At 37.8% G+C, this 20,883-nt stretch overlaps 1 protein-coding gene across 5 annotated transcripts in view; it reads right to left on the bottom strand.

Annotated features, from left to right (window-relative positions):
* The window catches only part of OSBPL8 (oxysterol binding protein like 8), an 83,267-nt gene that overhangs the window by 18,236 nt on the left and 44,148 nt on the right, over positions 1–20,883 (bottom strand). For 3 of the 5 annotated variants that reach the window (XM_053977521.1, XM_053977525.1, XM_053977524.1), the window contains 5 exons: positions 9,722–9,789; positions 6,318–6,398; positions 5,419–5,520; positions 4,521–4,724; positions 714–798 (listed from right to left, as the gene is read on the bottom strand). In XM_053977521.1, coding sequence (XP_053833496.1) covers positions 714–798; positions 4,521–4,724; positions 5,419–5,520; positions 6,318–6,398; positions 9,722–9,789 — 540 coding nt within the window. Of the gene's footprint in view, positions 1–713; positions 799–4,520; positions 4,725–5,418; positions 5,521–6,317; positions 6,399–9,721; positions 9,790–15,651; positions 15,895–20,883 lie in introns of all 5 variants that reach the window. The other 2 variants (XM_053977523.1, XM_053977522.1) reach the window with 1 other exon arrangement.

Genomic DNA, 20,883 nt, shown 5'->3' with positions numbered 1-20,883 from the left:
GATAATAGTGACGAAAAAGAGCTATAACCATAGCGTATAAAAAACATTTCAAAATATAAAAAGCAGATATTTTATTTTTTTTGGCAAAAAGTAACTGAACAAATTTGTGTATTTTTCCCCTTCTTACTTCTTTTCCATGTATCTAATCAATTTCTCAATACAGAAGGCAGAGAGAGTCCTATCTTTAAAGTCTGCAGGGGTATGCCTAATTAACCAACAGATGAAAAGCACCTGCTAGAAACAGCTACACAACAGTCTTAAATTTTTTTTCACACTGTAACTTTAGAAGATAGTTGCACTGATCACCATCTTCTCAGTGAAGAGGGCTTACAAAACTACATTTTTAAGAATTTTTTACTACTAGAACTCTGTGCAACTGCTGTACTTAACACAGAAATGCTTTAATAAGAATACATCCATATTAGCACTTTACACAGGCACTTGATATTTAGACATACATTAATATAGCTAAATCACAGATAACCATTTCCCTCCCCTCTACCCTATCAACAAAAGGCAACTACAAGAAGTTCAATAACTTTTCCTTTGGATCAATATTCTCCTTAAATAACTAGTACCAATATAACTGAATGCTCTACATTAAATGAGAGCCTTAATACCAATTCAACTGCAATCAAAGTGCTGTAACAGACATGATAAGACAATTGAAACCATCTTTCTCACTGCTGAAAACCAATGAAGTATCTATTTACCATCTGATTCTGAAGCAGCTCGGATTATCAAGTAACTGCTGGGCAATGGCAGAGTTATAGCACCAACTGCTTCACCTTTAGGACCCTTGAAATACAGAAAACAAGAAACAGCATCAGATATTTTAATTCAGTTTCACAGTTTATCATTCAGTGTAGTAAGAAGCTGACACCACTGCAGGGCTATTTACTGTCACTCAGCAACATCTAATGAAGACATGAATGGAAAGATGGACAGCCCTCTTTCACTGGATTTCTTCAAAGACTTCATTCTAAGTATGGGAACCAATTCAAGCCCACTTTTCAAAAGAATGGTCTTTGTGGTTCAAAAATAATTTTAGTTTGGTTGGGTTTTTTTGGTTTGGGTGCAGTTTTTTGATTTTTTTTTGGGGGGGGGGGGTTAGATTTTTGGTGTATGAATCAGACATGGCCAAAGTTTTATTTACTATTTACTATGAAGTTTTTCACACTTCACATTTAAATAAAAAATGCAAAAGACTTTTCCATTTCTGTCAACTTTCACTTTGGGATAAAATGTTAAATAACCATTTTGAAGTCCCTTCCAAACAAAGTTTATCTATGATAACTCTAAGACAACTGATAGGCAAAGAGGGCTGTATTAAACATACGTGAAGCTATTGCTGAAAGCTGGGTTAAGCCTGCCTAACTGATGACTTAATGTATTTTGATCTTTACTGATTTCCCCCAGAGAAACCTAATGGAAAGCCAATATAAGGCTTAGAAGAGGGAATTCGAAAGCCAGCATAAGTTTTGAGCAAAAGCAGATAAAGGCAGGTAATTTTAGAAGCAAGCAAATGAAACAGCCAGAACGCTTCTGAGGGCAAGAAGCAGGTAAAGGAGTAGTCTTGGTGGCACTTAAATATCAATACAGATAAGCTAGTGCTGGTGTAAACGATGTTCAGAAATTCCTGAGGAGTCAGGATAGAGTAACAGCAATTGGGTGCTAGAAACAAGATTCCAAACCTCAGTCTCCCGCTGAGAGAGAGGAAAGGTGTGCCTATGAAAAGTCTTTGGTGAAGCAGCAACACTGGGATTAGGAGTTAGTGGGTACCAAGAACCAAGAGGAACACTCCAATGCATGACCACTCCTCACCTCAAGGGTGGGAAGGCAGGGAATAAGCCCACTTTCACCTGAGGAGAGCACCATGGCACCAGGCCAGGGTGGGAGAGGTGCTGGGGTGCTGCTAGCACCGTGCAAAGGCCTCAGCCACCAGAAGGCCTTGGAACTCTTGGGTCACAGGACACCGGGGCAGACTTCTGCTCATGAGATCTGCCCCTGGGTTTATACAGTGGCCACTTCAGGGTACGCTACTTACTCTGTACCAAACAACTACAATTTATGAAGTCTGGTTTGGTGACTGGTTTTGCTTTTCTTAATGCAAGAAAGTTACACTCCCTAAGTGTTTTAACAATATATTGATTAAAACCAAGTGAGTAATTTTTAGCTAAGTAGTATTTAAGTAAGTTGACTAAATTTATATAACTGCTCATGGATCTTGATTTCCTCTAACTGCTTACTATTCCAACAGCATTGGATACTTTCCTTTGGTATTACCCATTATGGTTTCAAAACCAATTTCCAGTAGTTAGTGATCTGTACAAGAGGCACATTAATTTCAGTTCACTGGGTGACTTTATTTGGATTGTCTCTGTTTCTGGTGGAATGATGCTACTACTCCAAGGCAACGGTCAAGCTAAAAATTCCATTAGATTAAAAAATGTTGAAGTTTACTTCTTACAGAATATTCATGCCAATGAAACTCAAATGCCATGAACGTTGTTTCAAAGACAACAATGAAAACTGATATGCAGTCACCCCTGACTAAATTTGCTCAGAAAAAAATTATTTGCATTAACTTTTCTAATTATTAATTTCAGAAAACCGAAATGGCATCAGGACCAGGCACACAATGAAGGTACAGTGCATCAGCTACCTCTGAGTGCAGAAGGAACATCAAAGACCACAGCAACAGGGTTAAGGGAGCATGTGACGTGACTGGCCACAAACTACTGCAGAAGAGAGTTTGCAGTCTGCCAGAAGGACACACCATGGGTAGGGTGCTCAAGTGAGAAAATCTCCTGCAGTACTTATAGCTCTATATATGTTTTTTGCAATGCTACCTTTCTGCACTAACTGCAAACAAGGCTTACTTTGCCTTGGACTTGAGGCTCTTTGTGGTAAATCTACTCTGGATCAGTCAATTGCTATTACACTTATGCAAGTTTGCCTCATGGTAATAAATCTGTAACTAGGACATTTTGATTGACTAGGTAAACAAGGCAGAAAAGGGGTTCAAACTTAAAGGCCTTTCATCTAATGGAATTCAGGAATTCTCAACTGCAAATAGCCATACCAAAATGAACAAACGCCACTCCAGCTCTCAGCACATTTAGAATGGACAATATCGACTTGTTCAGGTTCAAAATTTGACCTACCTTAAAAAAAGTAAAAATCTGGTAGGGCATGTCCTCTAAATTCTAAATATCTAGTTAAAAAAACAAACAAATCCATTTCTCATTGCCAAATAATAAAGAAATATAAGACTGATTTGTGATCTTCTGCAGACAGGCCACCACTTTGCAATGTATGTATACATATCGTAAATAAAGCACATTAACAACAAATGCTATAGCTTTGGAAAAGGATATGGAGTTTGTGTTCTGCAAATGTGAGATCACCACTAATTACTGAGAAGTTTGCCTAAGCAACAGTAAAATAAAATTATTCAAAAGAAACTACAAGTCAATTGATCCAAGTTTGGTAAATTTAGATAACACTGATAAATCCAGAATGGCCACAAGCATCAGGAATTATACTGATTTCCTTAAGAAAAGAATGACAAATTTAACACAGCATATTCTACAGATGTGACAATACAGCTATATCAATTTAAGATTTAGAAGATAGCTACTAATTGTGAGATTGTAAGATGCCTATTTTAGAGGGTATAATTAATTAATTATAACAAGGGTCCTAATATTGTACAGTAATTTCATCTAAAGGAAGATGTTATTTTAGATGGAAAATATGTTCACTTGTGCTGTGCTTCCACATCCCCTCTCCACATGTAAACACAAAACAAGGACTAAAATAGTTTATCAGATTATAAGCAATAAGTAAGAACAAGCATTAAAGATCCTTACAAGATACTGAAACAAACCTTTGCTCTGCAGAACACACCTGTGCTTTTCAACACAGGTAAGAGCTGCTCACAGTATTATGCCATGTATGACAAGGCAAACAGACATCAGAACTGAATTAAAACATTTATTTTCCTAACATCATAACAAAAAGGAACAAACCTGGCTAACAAGTTGCAATATGGGTTATTATTCCACAAGCAAGTAATCTACTTTTTGAATCTTACAAGCAAATTGAACTAAGGTGATATTTTACCACATAAATATAGAGTTGGACACCAAGAAATGTTTATAACAAAACAACTTCATTTTAGCAAATCTCACCTTAATTTCTCAGATTTGACTGATGAAAAATATAACGTTTAACACACACTCCTTTAATTTATGTGACTGCCAGTGATGGCATTAACCTTTTTAATAGCAACCCTTTGCACACCACACTTCTGAAGCTCTTTAAGGACATGGAGCAGCATAAATCAAATATTTCTTTCTGATGAACTGGACTAGATGTTGAGGGCTTATAGTCAAATCAACACAAACCACTGAAGTTGAAACAGAAATCACAGTTCAGCATTTCATTGAGGTTGTCTTTATTCGTAGATGATTAATGCTAGTCATCCCTTAAGAACCATGCATGCTACCACTAACCTTTGTAGCCCATATCGTTTGCTCCAAAGGATGAAAAAGTTTGAAACAAAAGCCATCTTTTTTAGAAGGCCTCTCGATGAGTTCGCAAACATTCAGCAGCACTGTTCCTACCCACTGGTCATTTTTGGGAGTTTTGTAAAGAAGCAACACTCCTGGTTTCAGTACACACCACAGTTTGGTCCAGCTTTTCAAGGTACCACGAATCTAGAAGATCAATAATTACAGTTATATCTTAGTGAAGCCAATACCAAAACCATCCCCTTTAACAAAATTAAAATTCAAATTTATTAGCTTTTATTTCAAAGCAAAGTTTATCAGGTCTTTCAAAAGTTTACCCAGATTTATTAAAGAATATAAGGGTATGCTTGTTCTTCTGTCTTAATGAATACTCAGTTCTACAAATAGGTATGCACACATCCTGATATGGGAAGTATGACAATTCAACTGCACTACTGTTGATAATATGAACTGCTGTCTTTAAGATAGCAGTACCAGCTAGTTCTTTAGAGAGGAAAGGAAAATTAGCAGAAATAGACAAAGAAACATGCACTGAAATATCTGACTGAATTATTTTTGCTTTGTTACGTATGTAACAGAGCCACTTTAAAGTGTAAAATGAGAAGGATAAAATGAGAACTGCAAAGCCAACTCATCCCAAATTGATGGCTATGCACACAAGAATAATATGATTAGGGTGACTGCAGTGAGTGGAAGATAAGTTCCTCTATTAGTCCCCTGCGATTTAAGCAGAGGGACCTTGGGCTGCAATTAGTGGCTTCTGTGCCTGTAGAAAAACATTAACAGTAAGTAAAAGATTGAGCCTTTTCTATTCTGGCCAGAAAGCAGCAAGCAACTAACTGCTCCATCTTCAACTCAGGTTTCACACTTGGATTCTGACCTTCAACCAGTCAGCCATAACAATAACTGAGGGGTCTGTGATTGTGCTAAGTAATTCTTTCGTGGCTCTCTTCTTTTCTTCTCTGTAGTTTTTCTTTTGAACCTGTGAAAAATAATAAAAATGTTTACAATGTCATGGCCAAAAGCCAGTTATCAGCACAAAAAAGCATCAGTCAATACAATCTGAGGGAAAAACCTGCTAAATTCAATTTGCAATACAGATACAGAAAAATAGCTTTCAAACAGAGTATTTGACTTCAAAGTGCGAACAATTACTTCAAGAGCAGTTATGATGTAGCCAATTTCAGATTCTTCTGCAATTTTCTTTAAAAACTGAGGACTTTGAAGCTCCTCTTAGAATCAAAGGGGAGGAAAAAGCAACCAAACCAAATTACACTATAGAGGTACATTATCTGATCTGTGCTCTTTACCCACCAGTTATGTTCCTCCCTAGGAGAAATTTGCAGGAATGTACCTCCCTCATTTAAAGCCAAATAATTTTACATTTCTCTTTAAATGGTATCTACCAATCAGTGGAGTTTGGTCTTGCTACAGTACAGAAGGAAGAAGATAGTAAAAATGCATTCAAATTGCTATTTTGATAATTCTGTTTGTCATTTCATTGCACATAGATGTCCTGAGGTCCCTGCCAATCTGAAATAATCTATAATCTGAGTTATTCTACAATACTGCATCATCTTAAAGACTGCATTATAGAAGCTATTATTCAAGTAAAAAACAGTAAAATTTGAAGAGACTCAACAGCACAACTTCTCACAATACTTAAATATTCCCTAAGTCTCATCATTATTTGGCATTTTTGTCTTCTCATTAGAGAGTAAGGTAAAACTATGTGAATGCATTCATAGCCCTTGAGGAGTTACTAGGAAATTAATTCACCTTGAGAGATTCTTTTTTTGTAAGTTTGCTTGAAGATTGAGAGATGTCCTTCTCAGAGCCATTGAAAAGCTTGGATTCAGACTGAAATTCACAACACACATAATAAATAAATGACAGATACAATAATTTATTACTGATGCTGGCACTTTAGCAAGTGTTTGAAGTGCAATTATGTTTGTAAGGTTCCCCTTCCCTCTCACTTCTCTACTGCTTCCCCCCTTAAAAAAACCCAAACAAACCAATAAACCACTTCTTGTAACATGAGCTGCTCACCACCTATTCATGGAGTCTCTTTTTGTAAGGGTTTTATGGGAAAGAAGTCTAAGGTTCCTTCAGAAGCAGCTGACCTATACACAGCAAGATTTAGCTCATATAGACTGTTACTAGACAGAGCATGCTTGAATAGTTAGGCATTATTTTAGCAGAGAGAATCTTTTAGGAGAATCCAGGTGTTTTAACACAGGAGTCATTCCCAGGATTTATGAATCAGAATATAGAATCAGCTGTCTCCATCCACAACTTTACAGCTTCTCCAAACAGACTGCTATAGAGGCACTTACCCTGTGACTCATGAAGGAAAATACAGCCTCTTCAGTCTAGGATTCAGTGCTCTATAAATCATCAGAGTACAACTGCCCACTAATGGCACTTGTTCTGCTCCTTGAACCCTAATTCCATGCTCTGATTACTCTGCAAGTCATCCTCAAGAAGCTCACGGTGGCGTCAGGCAGGAACAAGACCCAGGTTTGTTCGTGACACCCAAGTCTCGTTCATGCAGGACAATGAGCTGCCTCAGCGCCACATGATTTCTCCCCCCGCCTCTCCCCCATGTCTTGTAAGGTTCAAAGTTTGCTCCTAGAGGTTTGTTGACTACTAGTTGATAGGGAACTCAATATTTGGAACACCAAATATTCACTTTGGGAACAGAACTCTTTAGAAACAAAAGAAGGGAAAAAGTGGAGTCTAGGAGGAGTCTGTGATAAGAGTTTTCACATCAGTCCTATTGGAGGTCAGAGAACATTGAGTAGGTATTCATTAAATACAAACTTCAGATAAATTAGAAAGTTGTATTTCTTTGTGCACTGAAACATAAGCCTGGTCGACCCAAAACTTCTGCATTGTCAAAAAAAAACACCCCAAAACAAAACAATTTAACATTCTAAACTGAGTATTCAATTCAAATTCAAGGACATTTTATCAAAACTGACCCTTAAGATGTTCCACATTTCAAATCTCAAACAACAGTGCAAAGTCTATTCACTGAATTTGTATTTTGGAATGCTATAAAATGACAGTCCAAAAATATGTAAGCTTTGAATAAAACTTATAACTATAATAAAAACAGCCACTTGAGCGTTCTCTTAACACACAGGCTGCTCAGACAAAAGAAACAAAGCCTAAAGAGTCACAAGCTGTACAGAACTATTTAACCTGGATTCTACTTTATATCTTTAATTCAGAACTAAGACTTTACAGGAGTCAACTTAGCTACTGTAAAAAAAGATATGTGCAATAACTGGCAAAAAGTAATTTTAGCTCAAAACTATTTTAATGATAAGTAAATGTTCTTTAACTTCTGTATCTGTCTTGAAAAAATGAAAGATATCTTGTAATAAAGATATGCTCTTGACACTCAAAATTTAGCTTTAAGATGAGTGTACAGCTTGAAATTAAATTCCTCTCTCTAGAATTTAAAGGAAATACAGTACTTTAAATGTAGTAACAGAAGAGGGGAAAAATGATTATCACTGCCATATAAGAAGAGCTAATGAACTCATTATGCAAGCTATAATGGAACAACTTAAGCAAAACATTCATAAATATTCTAGTTGCTCACCAACAGAAAGCTAAGGCAATCTAAAGGTCATGCATAGAAAAGCCCCAAACCAATAAGTTTCCCTACTTAAAAAAACTCATTTTCTCATTGTCTCTGTTTTAAAGCTCATTAATATGACACTGAGTAAAGGTTTACATGTTATGAGACAGGTCAGTCATCTGTGTATTTTTAAGCTAGTAACCTTTTCACTGTTATACCCACACAAAGCAGATGGGATAAAAAATTTTGAAGAAAACACTTTAAGAGAACATGCTGTAACTCCCAGCAAGGTACATTCAGTACCAGATTCCAGGCAAGTCCCATCACTGCTTTTCCATTCTCTCTTAGGAAGAAGGGCTGCTATTTCACTTCCATTAGTAAAATCAAGCCCCACATGCAGCAATTAAAAAAAAGGGTGAAGAAAAGCATGTATTAGCAGACGTATGAATATTGGTATCATCTTTGACAGAAAGACACAAAAAGATGTAATAGCAACGAACCCAAAGACTTAAGATCCTGTTAAGAGAGCAACTAAGAAAAAATAAATATAAGGGAGAGGAAAAGGGAATTGGATAGTCAAAGTGATATGATTCTTGAGAGTCTAGAATTAACCCAAGTCAAAAGAGATCCTATTAACTTGATTTTCAAGTCAAACCGATTTGGAGGTTTCTGGACCAATATAAATATTTTGATCACAAGAAAGCTGGATGGTAAAGTATACTTCCTTGATATTCCTGACGAGTGAGACTCTAGGATGCAGTAAAGCAAAAAGATACAGTTTTGTGATTCCAAGTCACGTGTAAGACACCAACATTTTGAAATGCTTAGCTACACTCCACAAACTGCAGCATCAGCTGCAGACACTAAACTGCTTATCCCATTGCAATTTCAATGACACCATTTAATCCTGGAAATGCTACTATAATCTTTAAGCCTCTTAATTTCCCTTCAGTACCTTTGTATTGTTTCTCCTTATGGCTTTGATATATCAAATACGACAGAAAAATTTGTGTCAAGACCTCGAGTGCAAACCCTGTCTCCAAGGGGTGTGGCTGCCTGTACCCAGGACAGAGTGCTGTGGGAACAGCTGTGTGCAAAAGCAGCAAAAAGCAGGAATTTCCCCTTTCCCCTGGGAGCTAGCTAGCTCCAGATCAGGTCTTCACTTTCCAGAGCAACCCACACCTGCTGCACCCAACAATCTGTTTAAGTGTCTGTTACCACATCTGCCTCTTTAAAAAGACAGTGGACAGCCCAGCAGAAAATAGAAAACCATACAGCTGGGTAAGTTAGAGCCTTTAAACTCTATGGCAAGGCAATTTCAAATCTACAGCAAGGCAATATCCCACTCCAAGACAACTGCAAGACGATTTCAAATTTAATTTTCACTACTTTGAACCACAGAGTTGGATGTGATGTCATCCTGGGAATTGTATTAAGAGATTCCTTTTAATCATTATCTGTTGCTGAATCTGAAGAGTAATCTTAAAGATTATCTACAACAAAAGTTAAATATATTTATCCTTATTTAAAAATCTGTAACTTTACACACCAAAATTTTTAAGACAGGTTAGGAGGTTGTGTTCCTTACCTTGCTTTTTGACATAGAATATGCTGCATCGTCTTTTTGTGACGCATCATCCTTCCCTTTGTCAAAGCCTTAAAGAAAAAACAGCATTGTTGCAAATTATATAAATTCATTAATAAAATTTATATGAACTAGCTTTTGAAAAAAATTTGCCAATGTGGTTAGCATAAAAAAGTAAAAGTTAATCAGATTTTCAAACAGCATATACATACCAATCTATCTCATCAGTTGAAAACATACCAGCTACTACCATATACACTACTTTAATACTTGCCACTAAGAGGCAAGAAGAGTCCACTGTATTTGGATAATGCTGCATCTGATCCAATAACCTGATGAAATGTAAATATATGCCAACTTTTGTCCTTTTATTTTCTCATTCTACCCTACCTGCACACATGCAGGCACAGAGAAAAGTACTAAATAAAGCCTTTTTTTGTTTGTTCATTTTTGAACCTTGCTGTAGCTAGGTAATTGTTAAATACCACCTATATGAAAGTCAATCTGATTAAAATCACCAGTCAGGATTTTTTTGCAAGAAAATGGAAAAAGTTCCTTATATTAGCCTTGAATTTATACTTTCAACTTGACACTGAAGAAGCATAACTACAAAGCTTTATATTAAAACAGGTGTCAAAATCCTATGTTTCTCTTCTGTGACAAACCCCACACTTTCCCAGTATCCAAAAAGCAAAGTAAGTCAGTATCCATGCAACAATGGAAAAAAAGGGACACAACTGGTATGGTTGCTGCCACACAGCTGCTCTGTGCCAGAGAACATATACTGAGAACCTGGCACCCTCTCACAGAAAAATTGCCTCCTGTGCTTACAAGACACAACATCTCACTCGTTGATCCTTTTTATTTGAAGAGGGTGGTGGCAGCATAATGCTTTTATAAACAGAAATAAAACAAATTGCACAATGCATTTATCTGAGTAGAGTCAGCATGCCATCATTTACACACCCTCTGAAGAGGAGGCAGATGAGACCATGAAGTCAGGCACGGATTTCAGAACAGCCCAAGCAGCTGAGAAGGCTGGCACAGAGATGTCCAATAGCCTATGAGAGGGCACTGCACCAGCAGGGACACCCTACACCCATAGACGCAGAACCAGCAGTGCACCTATGGACACCACCAGTGCTTTGGAGCATTCCTCTGGGCATGGTCCTGACTTTGAAACAGAAATTAGTATTCTGACCCCTGAAATGAGAAGGCTTACCAGAGAAACTCCCTGATTTCACATTCTTCAGGGGAATGTGTGTATTTGAGGGGAAACTATGAGCTTTGAAAGAATTTTTAACTTTCTGTAGCAGTGTTAGGTATTTTGTCCATAGTAGGATTTTTTTTTAATTAGTATCTTCAGCTTTCCACAACTTATAATACTTAGAAACTCTAAGATAGAACTGATTTCTCACAATTACACATCCCGGGAAGATTCATGGAGTTGAAGGGGCACTAGCTTGATTTCCAAATTACATGAGAAGTCTTAAGATTCCTCTTGATTTTGGTCTGGTAATCAATCTTTTGAGGATTTTTCTCCTTTTATATTTATTACCTTGTGCAGATAGTCCTTTGTAAGACCAGATTTTAAGAAATTATCTACTGCAGTACAATATCCCATTTTATGTTCACAGAAAGGAAGGCCTACATACTTTTACAAACAACTTTCACACATCCTTATAGAAGCCCCACCTGGGGCATAGTTCATTAAATCCTTCTTTTTTAAGTTCTTCTAACACACCTGCAATAGGTTTGTTCAGCTAATGAAAACCTGCAATGTAGAAGACCATTTGACAAAGCAGGAAAGGAGTACCTTGACGGGCATCCCTCTGGAATGTCTAGTACTACAGGATTTGTAGTACTAGGGAATCCACAAAAAATCCAGACACCAGAAGCCACATTTCCTATACAATACTAAATGCAAGAGCACATTTTCTACAGCACTAGTTATCGGGCATGAAACAAAGGTTGTCTAAAGCCTCAGAGGCTACGCTTGCCCTAGTTCACTGAGATGTTACTGGATTCGATACCAGTCTTAGACAGTCAAACACACACCAGAACCAGAGCAGAGGCTTTCTCCTCATCCAATGCCCAAAAGAAATTCCTCAAAAGGAATCAAATCCTACTGAAAATGCAACACAGGCATTTTCTAATGACTTTCTCATTTTTGTTTATTTAATAGCACATACAGAAGCCTTAGTGAGGGGGAATCAGCAAGGAAGTGCTAAGTCAGGATTGTTCTTACAGGAGAGAAGCTATAACTCCAAGCTTGCTTTCTGAAGCACAACAGTTTTAAGGACTTACACACCCTTATCCAACAGACATATGTTTTTTATTTTCACAAACAAGCTTTGTATCAGTATCACCAAGAAGAAATTAAACCAGAAAGAACTATTCTGTCCCAGAGAACTGGACACGAAAACCAAAGTTCAGTTTCATTTCCATATATTTCACCTCCTTGCTTTCAGTGTCTCGAGCTGGAGAGGTGTGCGTCCAGCTGATTCATGAACTTACCCACCACACGGACTATTCCCCTCCTCACCCACAGCACAGAAAAGGGCTCTCTCAGAGTTCCTTAGCAAAGCCAAGTCAGGGTGCTGCACCTCCTGGAACACCTTGAACACCTTGCACTGCCCCATCTTGGTCTGTGAGGAAACTCAGTCATCCAGCTCTGCATCCCCCACCATACTACTGGTGACCTTTCTCTGTGTAGAGGGATAAGCTCACAATTACAGACAGCTGTCTGAAGCAGAGACTGCCAAAGCACAAGAGGCTAGAAGCAGGGTGTAATAAAAAGAAAGTGTTTCAAGTTTTTCAATATTTATCAGCAGTGGTTTTGGGCTTAATATTTTAGCTTACTTGTTCTTTCCCACCCATCAGCAGCTCTTTAATGAAATAACCTGAGCCCATATTTCATAATGTAGAAATTCAGGTGTTGAAGACAGTCCCTTTCTGTAATTTGCTCTGTATTGAATCCTTTGAATTTATGTATCATTTTCTATCTACACTCCTGAAAGCAATCTTTAGAGTTAGGAGCACCACTGCTGTACTCTCTAAAGCAGTTCTGAGCATCAGCGATTGCTTTCAAAGCAACACTACACCTTGACAGGCTTTCTCCCAGTGTGACCTTCCTGATCTTAACAGCTCAGGTGCCATGGGCTCTGAAAGCTGATCTCAATGCCAGTGCAGTCAGCTACAGTTCATGGTATGACCCCAGAAGCCAAGGGAAACTGTCCATTAGTGCATTCCTACTGTGAGCACTCATCATGTTCTTCTAAAACTTGCAGGTGAAAATCTACATTAGAACTTACTAGGAGCTTTCAGAGAGATTTAAGAGCCTGACAGAGGAACCAGAACCCTGCATGCAAGAGGTCAATGAAACAAAATCAAACAGTACTGCTTTAGAGATTGAGACAGATTATGTAGACAATAACAAAAAAAAAAAAAAAAAACCAAAAAAAACCACAAAACAAAAAAATTTTCAAAACAAAAAAATTTTCAAAACAAAAAAATTTTCAAAACAAAAAAATTTTCAAAACAAAAAAATTTTCAAAACAAAAAAATTTTCAAAACTGCTGTTGACAAAAAACAAGGCTATATACACTGCAAAATTAAAGACTATTTAGGATAAAGACTGTAGCAGGGTACAGTTTAAAAAAAACCTGTCTAGGTAACAGATTTCAATGTTCAAGCATAACATACATTTTTTGAAGTTGCACCCACAATCTGTCCCTTCAGTCAATTTTGAAGGAAGGGAAAAGCCAAAGCCAACCATATAACTCTTACATCTCAAATACTGGCTTTGTGCCTCTCAATAAATGCCACTGCAATTATGATATATGAGAAAAATGCATCAGAAAATAAGCATGTTACTTTTTAATGTCAGATCTATTTTATTAATAAAAGAAATAATTACTATCCACTGGAGGCTCTTTTTCAAACATAGAAAGAAAACAGTAGAAAAGCAATGCAAGGCATGAAAAGATCACAAATAGCAATCCAAGCAACAATATTACTGACTTCCAAGTGAAAAGAAAGGAACAGCCTGATTTGATTACTGGCATGCATGTGCAGTTTTGAGGAACAAATACTTCAGCTGGAAAATGCTTCTGCAAGAACTATGAGCTGTACTTAGTAGGAATTATCAATACTGGTGCTATATAATGAACACATCAGAAAAAGAGGAAAAATCTTTTTAAAGAATTGAACACAGGGAACCATAGTCTTTTTAACTGACTGACTTTCAAAAGCTTGTTGACAACCAAATTTAAGAGTACAATCCCATATTAATTCAGATTTCTCCATGGACTTCAAAAGCGAAGTAATCAGAAAGTAAGCAAAGTCCTTTTATGTATTTTCTAACAGTAGTGTTTTCTTTTGTAAGCACCACAAAAAAAAAAAACCACAACAAAAACAAACAAACAAAAAAACCCAAAGACTGCCATCACTGTAACTATACGTGTACATTGTTAAAACAGACAGTTACTCTTTGCCTAAACCAATCTGAGAGAGTATATAAAGAATGTTCATTAAGCATGCTAGGAATGTTGAAATTCTTCAGAGATATATGCAAGATTCCAAAAGAGCAAGCATTCTTTAATTCTATGTACACGCTTGAATTTTTTCATTAAAAACTGCTTTCCATTTGTTTTGCATTTTAAGTACGCATTCATTGTCCACTTATGAACAGTGATCAGCTTTAGCTGCAGAATTCTATACGTAAAGGAAGCAAATACAAAATGAGACCCCTCATTTTTTCCACAAATTACCAGACTACACATATTTATTTTAAAGGTAGGAAGCATCTCTCTAGTTGCCATGCTTTCAGGCTTTGAGATCTTTTATTTCAAAAACAGCTTGAATGAAACTCAGTGTTAGATTCTTGGTAGAAGCTAATCATTTCCTGAAACAGAGTGAAAGGAAACATTCCAGGATAAAAAAAAAGTTCAATAAAACATTGTGTCTGCAACCTCCCCCATGGTCTGCACCCAAATCTGCTCCGGGGCTTCTGAACGAGGGCTTACAAATTCAGTGAGGCATGCTGCAGGAGGCATGCAATAGAAAGTGAAAACTATTTTATTCCCCCTCAACATCCTGGCCCCGTGGAACTACACAATAAAGTGCATCTCTGCACATGCACAAGACAAATCACACATCCAGAGCAATTCTGGAAAGAATGCACAGTTTGCACTATGTCTTCCTTCAGGAATGGGTGACCTTGTAACACATTTTCAAGCACTGAGGCTTTCTGAAATAAACTGCTGAAATTCAGGTACCTATGTCAGAAGTGCCCATTATGAACAACGACATGCAATGACCTACAAATTCATTTCAATATTCCAGTACTGATTTTCAGGAAACAACAAATCTGAGCAAAAGGAGATTAAAGCCCTTTCAGGGGTTTTAAGTATTCAAAATCTTGCACTACAGAGTTTAGCAAGGCTACATTTTTAGCCCTCATTTTCTATCTTGTCATTTTATGTCAAACCGTTGATGACCAGCCTGCAGATTTTCCAGTAGTTACAGCTAAATGAAAACCTTCTGCTGTACCTTACAATTTTAAAGTAGATCCATTATGTGTTTGTGGTGGTGGTGGGGGGCAGGGGAGGCAGTGGAAGTTACAAGAGAGGAAGGCATTTATAAACCACATCACAGAACCTCAGTCCTAAAAGCCCAAACAACCAAAACAAATGTTCCAGTCAGTCTCAAATACACCAATGCATTTTAAAGTGAAATTTGTGGCAGTGTGAAAGCTAACTTACTCGTTTCCCTGTCTGTAAATCTTGCCACTACAAAGAGCTGTTATCTAAATGCATACAAGAATACTCTTTCTGATTTCTACCGACATTACTTTCATTCAAGCGTGAAAATTTGAGGTAGAAATTCTATTCACTTCTGTACATTTTAAGAAATGCAAGACCAAAACAAACCTGGTAAAGCAGGAGAGAGCCCGTTATATCCACCAAATGAAGCATTCCGGACAAGCTTTCGGCCATCAGCTCTTGGAGAAAACACAGATGAAATCCCAGCACATGAAGAAAACCTACGTCGCACTGGACCTTCTTCCTTCATCAGTTAAGGTGTTTGTGTAAGGATTATGTTCTCTGTGAAAGCTGGTTAGCATAAGCTGCTTGGAGCAAGAGTGTTGCAGTAGCAGCCTTTTACCTCACATTCTGATGAGTAAGATACAAAAGAGGAAAAAAAAGAAACAAACGAAGGGCGCACATGAAAAATGCAGTGAAGAGACAGAGGCTGCCAAATCAGCAGCAAGCCAAGCAACGCTATACTCCTCTCATCAAAGCTCTTAGGATGCTTAAAGCGGAATGGCTTTGCTTCAGCTCCTTTTTTCTGGGAAACACACCACATCTCATTTTTTACCTCTCAGTTTTAGTCCTACTCATTTCTAAGTACACAAAAATGGTATTTATGTTTTAAGGATTCCTTAAATTGAGTTCCTGTTAGTCTTTCAAGTCCCAAATTTATACTGCACAAAGGACAACTCATGAGCTTTGTGGCTTCCCTGTTTGATATTGTGGTACACTATAGGAATCAGAAAAGGGAGTCAACCGTTTGCATTACACAGCCAAGTTGAACTTTCCTGTTCAGGCACTCACCTAACTAGCTTTTGTCAACTGACTGCCATGGCCTCTACATCTTCATTTCTTATTTTTCTTTAAAAGGTGAGGCAATTGCTTTTTCTTCTTAAAATTCTCCCATATTTTTATAAACAAACCAGCCTGACTCATGGAAGAGCTGCCCTAAATAATCTCCACAAAAAAGGCTTTTTATTATTAATGCCCCAAATATTTTATTCAATGAATAAAACACTTAAATGGGCCAGCTTAAATTTTAAACACAAAAAGTATTTCAGTAAACTGTGGTTCAAGACTAGAAATCTGCTGATCCAAACTCCTCCTGCTGGCAGCTACCAGAATGAAGTCAAATAATCTCTTCCCAACCACCTTCATCCACTGCTTGTTACATCAGCAGCCTTTTTGCTGCAAGGACTAGTGTGCACAGCCACCCTCTTGCAATTGTGGAACTTCCTTCCCATTTCGTGCCTCTCTGCTCATCCTATTTTCCCCATCAAACCTTACTTCTGACAAAACAGGGTTTGAAACCTTCTCTACTAAAAAACAGGACAATAGGACACCAAGAACTGCCTTGAAAATAAGATCTTGAGTTCTTACCTTATTCCATACTCTCCTTTTCTTACAAAGTGAATCACATGCCATAAATTAAATCAATAGCAGCATGAACATGATTAACCCTCAAATAACACTATTTACCCTATGGCCTTATACAAAGAAGTGCAGTTAACTTCCCAATATATGACAAGGTAAAAACATGTATCAGAAAAAGCAAAGATGAGGCACAGATGGCCATCAATAACAACCACTGTACACTATATGAAAAACACAATTCACTTAAGCATAGGGAATAGGCAAGACTGGATAAGCATCATGTATTCAGGTCTCTATTTATCCAATCCTGTGTCTCACACTTCCTTCAGCTGAAACAGTCCTTGTCCAGATGTCCCGGAAGAAACAGAAAAAGCAGTTAAAAAACTAAAGGAGTGGAGTGGCAGGGCAATGAGGAAGAAATGCAAGGAGGGAGAACACTAGCTTTTTTCCTGTTTGGTTTTGTTTTGGTTTTGTTTTAATAAACACAGTTCCATATCACCTCTTCAAATCTGTCCTAACTACAAAACAGAGCAAATACCTTGGACCAAATCTACTCATAATACGCATTTTCTTTTTTTTTCTAATTAAAATCAAGAGAAAGCTGCAGTAGAACTCCCCTTACACACAGAAGGAACTGTATCCTCTCATTACAGACCTACCTTGCCCAGTTAATGGGGCTGTTATCTCCTCTTTCAGAGTCAGGGCTGTGACCCTGCCCAGAACACTCTGCTGACACTGGTATCCAGCCCTTTCCATGTCTCTCTCTTCTGGAATGGCTGGGTCACACAGACTGAAGGCAGGGGAGGCTCCTCCATCAGACACCCGCACAGCACTCAGGCTGCATCTGCCCCCAGCTGCTGGGCCCTACCTGCCAGCCCACCAGCTTGTTCCACAGCTGGGTCTTCTCTGCCACCTTATGTTCACGTTCCTAAGGAGCAGCTGTATTTCCGGGGTTTCAGGAAACAACACAATCCTGAAGGCTTTTCCCTTACTTCTGTCCATGCCCTCTCAGGTCCCTTGACACTGCTCATGTAATCAAACTGTAAACAGGAACAGGTTAAAATACTTATTTCTCTTTCCTATGCCCTTTTTTCCATTTAGAACTGAAACTGAACTCTTTGCTTAGATAAAATTAAGAATTTCAATACAGATAATGTGACATTTCCCCTCTCTGAGGCTTTCTCCAGGCAAGGAAGCTGTTATCCAGGTATTCTAAGTACCTTCTGCTTTAACTCAACAGCAACACAGGCTCTGAGTCCTTTACCAAAATATAACTCTGTCTCACCACAACAACAGATGAGGAAAAGAAAAAAATGTAATTTAAGCTTCCTCCATCTTCTCACTCCTTCCCCCTGCAAAGACCAAAAATCCCATAAATCCTTTTACTTTTCTCCTTCCTAAAAATAAACTCAGACAGAATAGGTCCATCTACTGATGAAATCAGACTTTGTGATCTTAGACTAACATCCCAGGCAGCTTTCTATCCTTTTGCTATTAGTTTCGAGTGCTTTAAAATTTATATACTTACAAAATGCACTCTCATACACAGCTTAGAAGTTTCAGATACTCACAAGCAGACCTACAGCCAAGTCCAACTGTGTAAGTCAGACGTGGCAGAAAAGCCTGCATAAACAGGTAAGTATCTGCACTTTAGCTTAAAGGCATCAGGTGAATGACACAGTATCTATACATGAATATATGAGCTTTTTCGTAACAAAAGTTTAAGTTACCATAGGAGGCACTAGACTAAGTATGCCACTGAAACAGAGAAAAAGTTTCCTAGTTTCTCTGTTTTATAAAACATCTGTATCAATACACACACAAAAATCCCTACATAACTGAAATATTTAGTTCATGTATGTTGGGGCAGGAGGGTGGGGGAGAGCACAAGGGGAAGAATCCTTTCTCAGTCAGTCTCTTTAGAGAAGCAAAACTTATTTAATGTATTCATTTTTCTAAAGGACAGAACACATTTCACACATCAGATATTGAATCAGGGCTTCTTCAATAGTAAATAGTAAATGCTGGCTACAAACAATCCTAATCCTGTGCTTAAGACATTCTTCCAGGATATTGCCTGGAGCAAAATGTAAAATCTCAGTGTACAAAACAAAGTCAAACAGAAGATACATGGAGTTCTGACAACTTGCGAACACTTTTGACAAAGTCTTGTTTTAGTTTTAAAACATTTCTCCAATGGAAAAATATTTACAGCTGGAAAAAACAGTCTTAAAAAAGGTCTAAAAAGATCTCTCTAAATTGTAAAGGCATGAATTCAATGAAACCGAACTCAAATCAAATCTATCCGGACTACCCAAATCAGGAATTTTCACTATAATAATCCTTTTTATAGAGATTTTATAAGTTTTGAGTAACTAACACATTCTAAAAACTGATATTGATGCAGTAATACAGCAAGTAGTAAGACTATGGATACTGATGCAAAGTAAAAAAATAATCCTTTTCCCCTTATAGGTACCCAAGGAAAAGCCAAAATCTTCTTAAAACCAAACTCTGTGAAAGCTAGAGAGAAAAGAAAGAGGAAGGAAAGCTTTGTGTAGTAGAGGAAGGCAGAAGCTATTCAGATTTGCCCTGCAATTTTGACAGTAATTTGCCCTGACATTTTAACATTGCTACCTTTTCCAGTAGAATTCTCCCCCCAGTCCATGAAAAGGTCATAAATAATTCCCTATGTGAAGTAGAGAATTATTTTGCAGCATGCAGAAAACAGAAAGAGTAAACAGGTAGATAATCATAGCTATGAAGGTTTTATCTGACAACTGATTTTCACATGTGGATTTGAAGTAAAAGTGGTTTTTTTCCTATTTAATATAAAGGGTATTAAAGATATACTTGCCTTCAGCATTGATATTTGATTGAGAAAAAAATTATACCTAAACCATGAGGCTACAAGTTGGAGAGTAGTTAAGAGAGGCAAATTTCTTTCACCAAATATTCTTCTGTTCTCTGGTATTTCCAAGTCCAGCTCAGTTTAGCTGGGGAGTAATTCCAGAGGCAAGCCTGAGAGAGGTGACCAATGACCACCAAGATTCCCCATGCATTGCTGGTAACTGTACTCGCCTGCACCTCCTCACTTGCTAACAGGCTGCTCAGCTCCTCCCACACGGAGTAAATAGCTCTGCTCACTGCTCAGGTTTCAACATTGTCATCTCAACCCTTACAAAATTCTCAAAGTCATGGCAGGGGTTCAAGAAGGCCAGTCCTGCAGAGACTGCCATGAAGAAAGAGAACTTGCTTGAGATGTTTTACATCAATCACTGCTGTGCCTTTTAAACCCAGTACCACACTTCCATAAAGCTATAACCCATTACAGAAAGCAAAATATGCAATTTACCCAAGCCACAAATACTGGGTGAAGTAGCATTTCAGAAATGGCAAGTTCTAATAAACACAATGACTTGCAGAGAGGAATGTGCCAGAGTTCGCATGGCAGTAAGAAAGCAGGAGGTCAAGATAATGTATTCAGGAGGCTTAACCACACATAGCAGAACTTAAAATATTTTACAATAAATTCAGTTTTATAACACAGACTAAGATCAGATTATTTAGAGCTCAAGCTCCTTCTTTCTACTGTGACCAGAGCCTCACTCACATCCCATTTAAGACAAGCATCACTAAAGTTACTCCAAATAGGTTACACAGTTTTGTGGAACTGGGGCTTCACTTCCACATGCTGTTGAAAAACTGGAAAGCGACCACCTGTGTCCCTAGGCTGAGGACCCTGCAGCAGAATTAACAGGCATTAATCCAGTACCACCTAAAGAACAACCAGTGCCCATGGCTCCCACACACTGCTGATTACACAATACTTCCTCGTCATCAAAAGTAAGGCAAGACAAATTAAAATACCTCCTAATAAAACAAGAAAGACTAAGAGTCTCCAAGCATGAGGGCTTGCAAGGTTTTAGAAAGAATTCTGCTTTCTCTTGCCACAGAAGAAGTGTTAACATTTTTCTA

Source organism: Vidua macroura, chromosome 5, assembly GCF_024509145.1.
Source record: "Vidua macroura isolate BioBank_ID:100142 chromosome 5, ASM2450914v1, whole genome shotgun sequence".
NCBI classification, from domain to species: domain Eukaryota; kingdom Metazoa; phylum Chordata; class Aves; order Passeriformes; family Viduidae; genus Vidua; species Vidua macroura.
Note: the sequence above shows the minus strand (reverse complement) of the source record. Positions and strands in the feature narration are given on the sequence as shown.